This window comes from Dromiciops gliroides, chromosome 4, assembly GCF_019393635.1.
Source record: "Dromiciops gliroides isolate mDroGli1 chromosome 4, mDroGli1.pri, whole genome shotgun sequence".
NCBI classification, from domain to species: Eukaryota; Metazoa; Chordata; class Mammalia; order Microbiotheria; family Microbiotheriidae; genus Dromiciops; species Dromiciops gliroides.
The window spans coordinates 16213653-16227687 of NC_057864.1; the positions used below are offsets into that span (position 1 = coordinate 16213653).

Sequence of the window (14035 nt, forward strand, 5' to 3'; positions counted from 1 at the left end):
GAGACTCCCACTACATTCAAAAATCCTACAGGTCTACACCCAGCATCTGGTTTGCTTACTAATACTGATTTAGAGGCTCCTGTGTCTAGCAGACAATCATAATAAGTCTCCCCCACTTTTAGGGTGACATGTGGTTCTTTACTCTGGGGAGGTGAATGGACTGGTACAAGGGCATTCAAAAAATCTGGATCTGGGAATATATGGCTTTCATTATCTATGTTCCATTCCTCCCCAAGACCCCGTCAATCCTGTGCCCTCCTCTGAGAGGGACCTTGGTCACCATTATTCTGGTACTGCCTTTCTGTATTCCTCCGAAAAGATCTATTCCTATTTTGATTTCGCCTGTAATTAGAATTAGAATTTCTTCTCCAAGTCCTACATTCTCTCAATTCATGCCCCTCCTTATGACAGTAACAACACACCTTAGTGTCCTTGTTCCGGTGTTCACATGGCTGACAGGAACAACACACCTTAGTGCCCTTGTTCTGGTGTTCACATGGCTGACTGGAACAACACACCTTAGTGCCCTTGTTCTGGTGTTCACATGGCTGACTAGGAATCACCGGTGCCAGAATGCTCTGTTTGGGGTGATCTGGACCTGTCTCACGTGAGTCAAAGACATAATTTGCAAGTTCCTTAAGTCTATCAGCTGTTAAGCTCCTCCAATCTGGACATTGGGTCAGAAAATATTTGCGTACTTCTGGCAGTGAATTACAAATAAACATGTTGAGAATAATATAAGAATCTTTTGAATCAATTGGATCTAATCTGGTGTATTGCCTGGCGGTCTCACAAAGCCTATCGTAAAATCTGCTTGGTCTTTCATTAGCCTCCTGAAATGTGCTCATAAATTTCGTCCAGTTTTCGGGTTTTCTAGAGCATAATTCCATTCCCTTCAGAAGTGTTTCCCTAGCATCCTTTAATCTTTGGAAATCCCTGTCATTATTATAATTCCACTCTGGATCCTTTAGAGGCCATTCCTCATCGGCCTTACCCTTCGCAACAAGGGCATTTCCTGCCGAGATAATATCTGTCATCTCAGTTGGGGACAGTAAAGTTTCCATAAGGCAAGTAACATCAGCCCAAGTGGGTTGATATATATTAAATATAGTCCTTAACTGTGAAACTACACCATTTGGATGTTTCTCAAAACTAGGGAAGATTGTTTTCCATGAGCTCAAGTCAGTTGCTGTAAAGGGGTGATATTTTCTAACCTGAACTGATACTCCCTTTTTATTAAATTCTATATCTTCCTGCAAGGGAAGTAGTTTCAGCTGATTTGATTCTAAAGACTGGCCAATATCCGTTTCTGTAACTGGGTTACCTCCAGTAGGGGGAGCTATCTTAGCGTCTCCCTCGCCACGTGGTGAGGCTGGATTACCTTCAGCAGAGGGAGCCATCTTAGTGTCTCCCTTGCCACGTGGTCTACCTTTAATCTCTTTCCATATTACAACTATGATAATACCCATAATGAGAGTTACAGTCATGTGAACTATCGTGAGTATGGTATTACAATTTATTTCAACTGCAGGCATAAAATTCCTACTAATATTAAACACATTTTCAGTGGAGACAGTTACACTCATACCATTATACCAAAAAGATTTTGCTGTGTGAGTGAGGAGGAGACCTATAACACAATGAAGGAATACCGAGTAAACTAGATGTCTAAGTTTGGACAATATGGTACCCCAACATGCTCCAATGCAAAAAAACGAAAAAACCAAAGGGAAAATGACATATTCGATCATATTTTAAACTGGGCTGGCTTTTTCCTTTAAAACAAGGCTTTTAGAGGCTTAAAGTCTTTAAGGGAGATTAGACAAAGGGAAACTCCGTGGGGGGGGGGGTATTTGGAAAATCCACCGAATTAGCCGGCTTATGGCCAAACTAGGGAGGGTGGGAGGGTCCTTAAGGTCCCCTCGGGGTCGCCAAACTGTGAGATTTAAAATTGGATATTAGATCATAAATCTCCCCTACTTAACCTTTCCCTTAATTTATCTCCCAAACTAGTAAATGGAAGCAGCTTTTGGTTTTCTAGATAGACCTTTTTATTTATAGTTATGATAGTCACAAGGTGATGTTGATTAGAAGGATAGGAAAGTAGAAACACAATACAAATCGTCTTAAGTCTAAGCTTAGTCTATATTCCTTATAACAACTCACCAAACCGACAAGGCCACCTTTGGAGAGAGAGTCTGTGCCGCGCCGTCAGGAGTCCCGCCAAGCAGGCAAAAAGGCTCCTCTCGTTCTCTCCACCCCGGAAGTCAAAAAAAACCCCGCAGGCAGTCTGACATGCGCAGCAGGCGCACTGTACCTGGCAGGCAGTCTGACATGCGCAGCAGGCGGACTGTTCATCTCCTCCCCAAAAGGGTGGTCCTTGAAAAACTGGCGTCTTTCAGTTATCCTAACCGACTGTTAAAAACTTTCATATTTTACCACATAGAAGACACCGGTGCTGCAGCCAATTTCAGAGGCACTGGGGCAAATTCCTCTGGTGGGTGTCTGGTGTGTCAGCCTGATTGCGGGGATATGCTTTATTTGTGGCCCAGCATGGCCCCCTGAAATCTATCTATAGCTGGAGAAAACTCTCAGCCCGTATTTTTGTGTGTTTTTCTGCCCCAAGGGTTCTTTTATTGCTATTTTGGGGGGTTATTGTATCAGGAGCCCTGTGAGTTTAATGTCTTTCCTCTGCCATCTTGGCTCTGCCCCCGGTTCTTCCACTTCTTGAAAGATAAAATCATCATTAAGCCCAGTAAAGAGATTATTGACTACTCTGCTTTTATAATGAGAAACCTACCTAGACACATGAAGGACCCTGTCAGTACTGTAGCGTGCCTCTGTTCTAGGCTTGGGATGTTTTTTTCTGAACTCATTTACCAGTGAGGTCACAGATCCTTTGAATGCCTACTAGAATTCAGCAATATGATTTCCTACTTAGTGAGGACTTTCTTGGTTTGTTTGGGGGTTTTTTGGGGGGGGGGTAGCCATTTCCATATTTTGGAAAATTTTACCTCTCAAATACCTTGAAAATTGATCCCTGACTGGCTGGAACATGGTTACCCCAGCAAAAATTCTTTCTGTATACATTTGTTTGGGTTCTGCTCTTCTCCCCAACTTTATCTATTTAAATGCCATTTCTTTTATAATACTATGTATTTGGATAGGGCTTTATAGATTTTCAGAGTGTTTTCCTAGAAATTAACTTTTGTTTTATTGTTTTAAATCTTTGTTAATGGGAAAAATACATTAGAAGGACGTCGGTGACCCTCTGCTTGTGAGTGGCATCTCACAAATCTGATGGTGCTTTGTCTGTTAAGATTTCCCAGGGCTTCTTAGGAACCGTCTGTTTGGTTTAGCCAAAACCAACCACGTGGTTGGGGAGCATTTATTCTGAAACAGAATTCCTCAGTCTGTTACCTTGAGAAGTATGTTTGCTAAACTCATTTGGAACAAGGTTCTTGAGAATACAATAGTAGCTTTTATAAGTATTTGGAAGAGATTTTTTCCTGTGTCATAGTTTACCCTTATATACAGTTGGTTTTTGGTGTTTGGTATCAAAGGATTGATTGTAGTTCTGTGTTTCATCAATTACATTAACAGAGACTTTCGTGAATGCTTCTGTGTCCTTTTTGATTGAGTACATGTATATTTATTAAGTAGATGACTAAATAAAATGAATTTTAACAGCATTAAAAAACCAACCAACCAACCATTAGCTTCTCTTTTAGATTTCAGAGAATTTTTATTTTGACCTGAACTCAGAACAGATGAAAGGCATGTTGCGTCCCCATGTTCCGCCTGCTGCAATCACCACATTGGCGAGATCTGCCATTTTCTCCATCACTTATCCGTCCCAAGATGTATTTCTTGTAATTAAGGTAAGAATAATACTTTTTAATACATAGTATCCCCTTTTCTCTAATTTTAGAATGTTAATAAGTCTTATCTCCCAGGATATATTTCAGATTCCTGAAAAACCAAAAATCTGTTTTGAAATCTCTTTTGTATTGCTTGCCATTGGGTTGCTTGTCCCTGCCTGGTTCTTGTTTTCTTCCTAGACTCGAAGTGCCACAAGGCAGGTTTGTGAATTCAGTAAGCATTTAATAATTTTAGTGTTGTAACCATGTTTAGTGATGATAATAACAGCAAACATTTATATAGCACCTACTATGTGCCAGCCACTGTGACGAGGTCAGGTTTGGCGGCAAAAAAATGTCTGGAGAGTCTGATATAAATGGTGTTTCCTGCTTGACTTTCCCTCTCCCTCCTCTACAATGACTGTGCTTGCTCTCCCTTCATCCTGACACCACGCTCCTCCCCATCTCTCCCTGCCAAGGACCTCACCTCCCACTGGACACCAGCGGCCACCTGGTGCCAGCTTGCCCTTCTCCCCTAGCCTGCCCCTCAGGCTCCCTCTTGCCTTCTTGCCGTGACCATCCCTTCTACCAGTACCCTTGATTGCATCCTTTCCAAGAGTCGTTTCTTCCTCTCCTGAAACTCCGGTCTCTGCCCGCTGGACCCTTCCTCGCTGCCTACAAACCTGGCTCAAGACTTCAAAAAAAAAAAACCCTTCAGTCTGATTCGCCCAGAATCAGATGTCTGCCCCTGCTGCCTCTGCAGCCTTCTCTCCCTTCCCAGCTCACTGCAGCCTGGCTCCCGGCCTGAGAGCAACTGACTTCACCTCTCCAGGATGGTCAGTATGCTGCCCACTTGGTTGTCTGTGCCCTGGTGACTATTTCTCAGTCTTCTGACTCCTGAGGCTGGCATGGCCTCTTGATGATATTGAATAGGCAGTGGATAAAGCACGGGCCCTGGAGTCAGGAGGACCTGAGTTCAAATCCGGCCTCAGATACTTGACACTTACTAGCTGTGTGACCCTGGGCAAGTCACTTAACCCTCATTGCCCCACTCCCCCCGAAAGAATGAAGGGAACATGTAACGATTGGAATAACGCCACCTACTGGAGACTTACTGTAGAAGAGTTCTGCCCATGAAGCGAAGGTCTTTGAGGGCAAGACCAGGAGTCTTTTCTTTGGCGTCAGGAAGTGACGCGGGCTAGTGGGAGGAGGAAGGAAGAGACTGGCGCTCGGTCTCAGGCTCTCTTTCCTTGGGACTCTGGCGGAGAAGGGAGCTATAAATGTGCTCTCCCTTTAATAGATAGGAATCTAGGCCTTTCTCTCTCTCTTTACCAAATTCTTATTCTCCTTAATAAATGCTTAAAAGCCTAACTCTTGCTAAAGCTTATAATTTATTGGCGACCACTCATTAGATATTTTAGACAGACTAGCTAGAATTTTAGCCCTTAACAAACAGAAGCATAACAGTTTATACAATAACAATAAATATGTTAAAGGAATGAATGTAAAAATCTGAGGTGTGGGATCAAGAAATCTGTTTGTTTGTTTTTGTTTTTGTTTTCTCACAAGGCCAGCAAGATCTTGCTAGAAATTTGGCAAAGGGCAGATTATGGGGGCAGCTGGGTAGCACAGTGGATAGAGCACTGGCCCTGGATTCAGGAGGACCTGAGGTCAAATCCGGCCTCAGATACTTGATACTTTCTAGCTGTGTGACCCTGGGCAAGTCACTTAACCCCAATTGCCTCACCAAAAAAAAAAAAAAAAAAAACCAAAACCAAAAAAGTCAGATTATGAGAAACTCATCATTTCAGATAGACAAGGCAGAGCAGAAATAGCTGAGATTTTTTTTTATTGGTATCAATATAAAGTTTATTTAAAAAGTGAAAAATCAACTTTCAAATACTTTTGCTTGTTTCCAACCCTTTTTCATCCCTGTAGCTCAGTGGTTCTTAACCTAGGGTTTGCGAATGATTTTATGAATTTAAACACAGTCATAGGAATCTTTCGGCTTCCTCAGACTGCTCTACAAAAAATGTGAAGAAATCTGCCTTTAGATGGTAACAAATCGACATTTTATTTAGACTTTTGTTTGATGTCTCATTGTTTTTTAATTTATCCCTGCTCTATGCCCTTCCCTTTCCTGTGAACCATCCCTGTGAAGACGATTTTAAAAGAGCAAAAAAGTGATTCAGCTTCAGTGTCGGACAGTCCATGGGGTATTTCTTCCCCCATTGTAGTAGAGGAAGGAGGGAGATGTCTTTTCTCCCCTCTTCTCCAGGGTCACCCTCAGCTATTATATTTACAGAGTATTCCGTTGCTTTTTGTTGTTCTTTCCATTTACATTGTTTTCATATTTTTTCATACTTTTTGTGGTATTGTTAGAATGGCTGATTTTGTTGTAAACCTAACCTGTTTTCCCCTTTTGTCTTCTCAGCTAGAAAAAGTTCTGCAGCAAGGGGACATTGGGGAGTGCGCGGAGCCTTATATGATTTTCAAAGAAGTAGATGCCACAAAGGTGATAATCCCTTTTTTCTTTTTCATTTTTGTCTAAGGAAATAGCATGCCACTTTTCAAATTTAACAATCATAAAATTCCTTTAAATTTCTTTTTTAGTAGAAATTGAGACCAGTCTGCTTGCTTCAGTAAACCTCATTCAAATCAAAGTCTCACAGATCTTGAGTTGGCAGGAATCCCAGAGCTCGTTGAGTTCTGACCCCAGTCTTGAACCCCCTCTGCAATATGCCCTCTGGGTTGGACAAGGCCCTCAGTACCTTCCGAGGCATGCTTTTCTCTCCCATTCAGTTCTCTCAGTTTAGGTCCTGAGTAGTGAAAACAGTCATTCCCAAGTTATTTAGCAACAGAACTCCCAAATAACTTTTTTTTTTTCAACTAAGAGGTAAACCATTGAACCAGCCTGCAAATTGATCTAGCACTTGGGGAAATATTAGACTAAGTTCAGCTCTAAGTTATTTCAAACTATAATAAATATCTAACCTCCCAAACTATTTGGATATTGTATAGCTATGAGATTAATTATTCTTGTTGGGGGGGGGCAGCTAGATTGCGCAGTGGATAAAGCACTGGCCCTGGATTCATGAGAACCTGAGTTCAAATCTGGCCTCAGACACTTACTAGCTGTGTGACCCTGGGCAAGTCTCTTAACCCTCATTGCCCTGCAAAAACCAAACAAACAAAAGGCATCCAGATTTAAAAATTATTCTTGTGACATAGCTGACTGTAAATTAGATGTGGCCCAAATCCTTTTTCCCCAGGTCTTTTGCAGGAGGATGAGTGTTTGCGGTTTTGGAAGCTTGTCTAACTAAATCTCCATCCTGTTTTCTTCCAATCACCTACATATACTGGATTATGATCCCAGTGAGGACAAGAAATTCACCCCACTGCCTTAAGTGCTCGCATATAGGTGCTCAATAGAAGGAATGAATGACTACCTTTAGAGCTTGAACATTTCATTGTTGGAGATATAAAACACCTACTCTATAGTACTGATACATGTCTGTTTGTTTACTCGGAACATGCAGGTTGTTGAATGCATGTGAGTGCCCTGCAGGGGGCTGCGCTCTCTGGGTAGCTAGCATCCTTGCAGAGTGAGCTGTGGCCATTGCTGGGGAGTCTTTGGCTGGCCCTTGGTACAATGAAGCAATCTCCCCTGTACTTCTTCTGGCACAACAGTAGAACGTGTTACCTTCTTGGCTTGTTTTTTCAGAATAAAGAGAAGCTGGAGAAGCTGAGGAGCCAAGCAGACCAGTTTTGTCAAAGACTGGGGAAGTACCGCATGCCTTTTGCTTGGACAGCTATCCACCTGATGAACATTGTCAGCAGCGCTGGGAGTTTGGAAAGAGATTCCAGCGATGTAGAAATCAGTACTGGAGGTGCGGAAGCAAGCCCTGACTCTGCCCAGGCGCTTTAGGCCTTGGAATCTGAGCCAGGGGTGATAAAGTAGAATTCAGTAGTAAACAATACCATCTCTGGGCAGCTTGGAAGCAAGTCATAGGCTCTGTTTTCAACTCATCTTGTTAAGGCTGAGGGGACGTTCTGAGCAGATAATTTCAAACTCCACATCTCTCTAGCTAATTTTGAATATCTTTTAAAACAGTAACTTTATCTTCCCCCATAAGGTGAGGTCTATAAATCTTGCATGATGAAGACTTATCATAGTTAATAATATACTTTTGAGATTGTGCTTAAACCCTACCCCCAACAGACCTCTCTTCCTTTGTCATAATAATCGTAATAGTAATGATAACTGCCATTTAGATAGTTCTATAAGGTTTGCTAAGTACTCGAAATCTATTTTCTCCTTTGGTCCTCTCTATAACCCTGTAAAGTGGACACCACACATTTCCATTTTAAAGATAAGAAAACTGAGGTTCCTCAAAGTTCACTGACTTGCCTATGCTCACACACTTAGTAAGGGTCAGGGGGAGCGTTCATATCCAAGCTTTCTCCTTCTCGAGCCCAGTCCTCTGTTTGATGTGTGACCCTGTAGTTCCTGGTGCTTCAGGAGTGTGGTTTCTTTAGCATAACTTGCTTATTCCATGGTTTCTCACTGCCTTGAATACTTCTGTATTAGAGCTAATGGCTTAAAGCTGGTTTTAATTCACTGGACATTTTATTTTCTTCCCTTGGTAGAACGCAAAGGATCATGGTCTGAAAGGAGAAATTCCAGTGTTGTTGGCAGACGGTCCCTAGAAAGGACAACAAGTGGAGATGAGGCCTGTAGCCTTACCACCTTTCGACCGGCAACCCTGACAGTGACAAACTTTTTTAAGCAGGTATTTTTTTTTTTTGTCACACATATCAGGAAGTTTGAGTGACAGTGTATGTCCCTGTAGCTGCCTTGAGTTGTGGCTTCACAGAGGCTAAACAGACTATAAGTATGATTGAGTGGAAAAAAAAAAATTTGAGAGACAAAAGAGTAAAAGCAGGATTATGTATAAGTAAATCATCCTGTAGTTGTCTTTATTGGTGCTAGAATGAATTAAAGATATTTATTAGTCCTTGCTTGCCTTGCTGTCCAATGCAGGGAGGGCTGGATTCCTGGAAGCTATGCCAACACGATGTAAGTGTTGGCTTGACCTACTAACTTGGAAAGGCAAGCACAGTTCCAGAAGCCAATCTCATATGTTTGCTAAAGAGTAACTATAAGGGATGGAGTAGTGGGTCACTACTGGGTTTTCTGTTAGGTGATGAATTATTTGGCCATAGCAATGCATGAGGGAAACATACAAAACTGGGCTTACTCCTGGGCCCTTCCTTTTTGCTTCCCCAGTGGCACAGATGGAGTGGGCAATAAGGGTGCTAAAAGTTACAGCATTCTTTGTCCCCAAACCAGCCAATTGTTATACTATTGAGGAGCTAAATTATATCAATATAAATACTGCCATTTTGATAAATTCAGAAGATGTACAGGAATTATAACTCCACAGAATGATTGCTCACAGGTTCCTGTGGAAGAAGGAAATTTTAAAAATTGACCATTATTTTCTTGTTTTTTTTTCCTAATTAGCTCTAAAATAATTTTTAACATTTTTTAAAATTTTGAGTTCCAAGCTCTCTCCCTCCTGCTCTCTCCTCTGTCCCTCCATGAGGCAGTAAGCAATTTGATAAAGATTATACAGATTCAGGCATCCAAAACATATTTCCATATTAGTCATGTTGTGAAAGAAAACATAGACAACCCCCCCAAAAAAACTGAAACAAACCATGAAAGGAATAAAGAAAGTGAAAGATAGTATGCTTATATCTGCGTTTAGATTCCATCACTTCTTTCTCTAGGGTTGGATAGCATTTTTCATCGTAACTCCTTTAGAATTGTCTTGGATCATTGTATTGCTGAAAATGGCTAAGTCATTCACACTTGATCATTATACAAAATTGCTGTTACTGTGTACAATATTCTCCTAGTTCTACTCACTTCACTTTGTATCAGTTTGTGTAAATCTTTCCAGGATTTTCTGAAATCATCCTACTTATTGTTTCTTATAGCACAATAGACATCTCCTCAATTTCAAGTTCTTTGGCACCACAAAAAAGATGCTAGAAATATTTTTGTACAAATAGGTCCTTTCCCCTTTTTGGTGATTTCTTTGGGATATAGTACTAGTTGTGATATTGCTAGGTCAAAGGATATGCACAGTTTGATAGCCTTTTGGGCATAGTTCCAAATTGTTCTCCAGAATGGTTGGATTAGTTTACAACCCCACCAACAGTGCATTAGTGTTTCAGTTTTTCCACATGCCCTCCAGCATTTATCATTTTTTTTTTGGTCATATTAATCCAATCTGATAGGCATGAGGTGGTACTTCAGAGTTGTTTTAATTTAATGTAATTAATTGAGTTTCTCTAATCAATAGTGCATTAGAGCATTTTTTAAAATGACTATAGTGGACAGCTAGATGGCGCAGTGGATAGAGTACTGGCCCTGGAGTCAGGAGGACCTGAGTTCAAATCCGGCCTCAGACACTTGATACTTACTAGCTGTGTAACCCTGGGCAAGTCAACCCCAATTGCCTCACCCCACCCCCCCACCCCCAAAAAATGACTGTAGATAGCTTGGATTTCTTCATCTGAAAACTGTCTGTTCATATTCTTTGACCACTTATTAATTGGGGAATGACTTGCATTCTTATAAATTTGACTCAGTTTTCTTTTTATTTGAGAAATGAGGCATTTATCAGAAATACTTGCTATAAAAATTTTTTTCACAGCTTTTTGCTTTCCTTCTCATCTTGGTTGCATTGGTTTTGTTTGTGCAAAAACCTTTTCACTTAATATAATCAAAATTATTCATTTTATTATATTAGAATGCTATTTCGTGTTTAGTTCTAAATTCTTTCCTTCTTCATAGATCTGACAGGCAAATTATCCTTGCTTTCCTGATTTGTTTAAGGTACCAGCTGTATAAAAAATTAATTATTAATAACTATAACTAACCTGGAAAAATTATATAATTGACTTATGAAAAATTATGATTATATGAAAAATTATAGGTTTAGAGAAATTATAATTGGGCCGTAAGTCCTGCCGCAGTCACCATTCAACTATGAAAATATTTTATTAACTAGGCCTAATTTCGGGGGCTAAAGCTGACTGGGGTACTTAATCTGGGGACTTTTGGCTGTTTGGCTATCTGGCTGCTATTAACTTAGTATAGGCCATTTATAAAGTTCCACCACACTGCTCCACTCCCAAATTGATAAACAAAATATTAAGAAGCCTCTTAACTAAATAATCAAAGCAGAGTTTATTTATGAGATACTATTTAAATTAAGAATACAGGGAAATAAAATGTACAACCTGACTGCCTTGGCACTTCTTTCCACTGGGTCTCTTTGGAACTTCATGAATACAATAGGGGCCTTAGCCCCTCTTGCCTTATTCTAACTCTAGCCCCTTTCACTTTGTAAATCCCCCTGCTTCTAACTTTCCTCTCCTGACTGCCACTGCTGAACCCCTGTGTTTCTCTCTCACTGACCTTCTGTCTGTCTGCTCTGTCAGTCTGCCCTTCAGCCTCTCTTTTCTCTGCTCCTGGTCCTTCTCGTCTTCTCCTGCGTCCTTGTAACCCCGTCTCTAGTCTGCCGAGCTCCAACCTTTCTAATCTCGTCAGCTGCTGCTTGACCTCTTCTCCGCCTTGTCTCGTCCGACTGAACCACTCCGTCCTTGTCTGCCCCCCTTGCTATCTAACTCCCAGGTCTATATATGCCTTTTCTTCTCTCCACTCAAATCTCGGGGCTTCCTGTACCCCCACAGACCAAGCTAATCCTCCAGCCAGGGCTGCAGCTGGTTGGGGGGCGGGGGGGGGGTGCTCTCCAGCCTCACATGCCTCAGCACAGGATATCTGGGATCTTTTGGATAGCTCCGCTCAGGTCAGAGGGAGCTGGGGGCTTTTTTTCCCCAGCTGTCTGACCTGGCATCTTGTACAGCCCATGGGGCTTTATGGCTCAGCTGAAGCAGAGGGGGAGGGAAAGAGACCCTGAGGGCCTAAGGCTTTCTAATCTCAGCCTAAAGGTAGGGTCCCCAAATTAAAATAAATTTCCACACAACCTTTATGTTTAAATCATGTACACATCACCTTACCTTGGCATATGGTGTAAGGGGTTGATCTATACCTAGTTTCTGCCATCCTGTGTTCCAGTTTTTCTAGCAATTTTTGTCAGGTAGTGAGTTCTCATCTCAAAAGCTGGGTGTTTGGATTTATCAAACACTAGATTACTATGATCACTTACTACCATGTATTGTGTGCCTAATATATTCCACTGATCCACCACTCTATTTCTTAACCAGTACCAGAATGATTTTTTTGATTACTGCTTTATAATATGGTTTGAGATCTGGTACGGCTAGGCGACCTTCCTTCACTTTTTTTTCCCCATTAATTCCCTTGATATTCTTGACCTTTTGTTCTTCCAAATGAATTTTATTATCTTTCCTAGCTCTTTTTTGTAGTTTGATTGGTATGGCACTGAATAAGTAAATTAATTTAGAAAGTTGTTATTTTTATTATATTGGCTCAACTTACCCATAAACAATTGCTATTTTTCCAGTGGTTTAGATCTAACTATTTGTGTGAAAAGTGTTTTGTAATTGTGTTCATATAGTTCCTGGGTTTTTTCTCAGCAGGTAGATTCCCAAGTATTTTATATTGTCTATAGTTATTTTAAATGGAATTTCTCTATCTCTTGGTGCTTGACTTTGTTGGTAATATGTAGAAATGATGATGATTAATGAGGATTTATTTTATATCCTACAACTTTTCTAAAAAACTTAATTGTTTCCACTAATTTTTGAGTTGATTCTCTAGGATTCTCCAAGTACGGCATTGTATGGTTTGCAAAGAGTGATAGTTTTGTTTCCTCCTTGCCTATTCTAATTCCTTCAATTTCTTTTTCTTATTGCTATAGCTAACATTTCTAGTACAATACTGAATAATACTCCCCTGGTGTTATTGGGAAGGCTTCCGGCTTATCTCCATTACAACTAATGCCTATGGGTGGTTTTTGATAAATAACTACTTATCATTTTAAGGAAAGCTCCATTTATTCCCATGTTCTCCTAGTGTTTTTTTTTTTTAAATAGGGATGGGTGCCATATTTTGTCAAAAGCCTTTTCTATAGCTATTGAGATAATCATATGATCGTGATTGATTTTGTTATTGATACAATCAGTCTTGCTGACAGTTTTCCTAATATTGAATGGCATTCCTGGTTTAAATCCCACCTGGTCATAGTCTGTGATCCTTGTGGCCCTAATCAAATTCTGGATCCCTGAAGAATATCAGGGGGCTCATATAAATAGAAAAATATATAAATGGGGCTAATTCATAATCATACTTTAGTTGACCTAGGAACCATTTCACTGAAGCCAGGAGGGCAGTAGGAAATCAGAATTTTTCCTCATTGATTTGCATACTCCCTATAAAACTCATCTTTTCTTTTGTCAAAACAGGAAGGAGACCGCTTAAGTGATGAAGATCTATATAAGTTTCTTGCTGATATGAGAAGGCCATCTTCTGTCTTACGGAGATTAAGACCCATCACAGGTATGTGTTGATTTTAGAAGAGCAGAATAATAAGCATTTTTGTTTTGTTTCCTAGATGTGAAAATTGCCATTTTATTTATTCATTTCTCCTGATTTCACAGATGTGCCCTGTATCCTTAGGTGTTCCATATGACTATAATTCCTCGCCTTCACCTCATTAAACTTTCAAAATATATGGCTTGAACACAAGGGAATTGGGAAATGGTGATTATTTATGTGCTGAAATGGGGAGTTTCATACAGTGTCTAAAAATAGATTTTTTTCCCCCCTACACACAGGAAAAAGCAGTAATTTTTCAGTAAGTTAATATAATAATTAAAGACTGAACATGATAGCAATCAATCATAGTATTGACTTGAGTCCACCATTTCAGAGTAAAATCTTGCTTATTCCTTCCAAAGTCAGTGTCAACTTATTTACTTAGGCTACCGAGGGCAAAGAACTTTGGATCCGGTACCGATGCAGGATATGCCATCCAATTTTTGAAACATTGGGAGCTCTTAGGATTGAATGAGTAGTTTATAAACTCTGAGGGCTGTTGCTATCCTTAATTATCTTCTTATCTCTTCCAGCTTTTAGTGAATTCTTTAAAAATACTAGTGACTTAACAAATGGT

At 40.4% G+C, this 14035-nt stretch overlaps 1 protein-coding gene across 8 annotated transcripts in view; it reads left to right on the plus strand.

The window, feature by feature from the left end:
• Nucleotides 1-14035, plus strand: part of DOCK7 (dedicator of cytokinesis 7) — a 171812-nt gene that overhangs the window by 59087 nt on the left and 98690 nt on the right. For all 8 annotated transcript variants that reach the window (XM_043964124.1, XM_043964125.1, XM_043964126.1 and 5 more), the window contains exons 9-13: nt 3732-3881; nt 6295-6375; nt 7585-7750; nt 8511-8653; nt 13326-13419. In XM_043964124.1, the coding sequence (XP_043820059.1) occupies nt 3732-3881; nt 6295-6375; nt 7585-7750; nt 8511-8653; nt 13326-13419 (634 nt within the window). The remainder of the gene's footprint in view (nt 1-3731; nt 3882-6294; nt 6376-7584; nt 7751-8510; nt 8654-13325; nt 13420-14035) is intronic.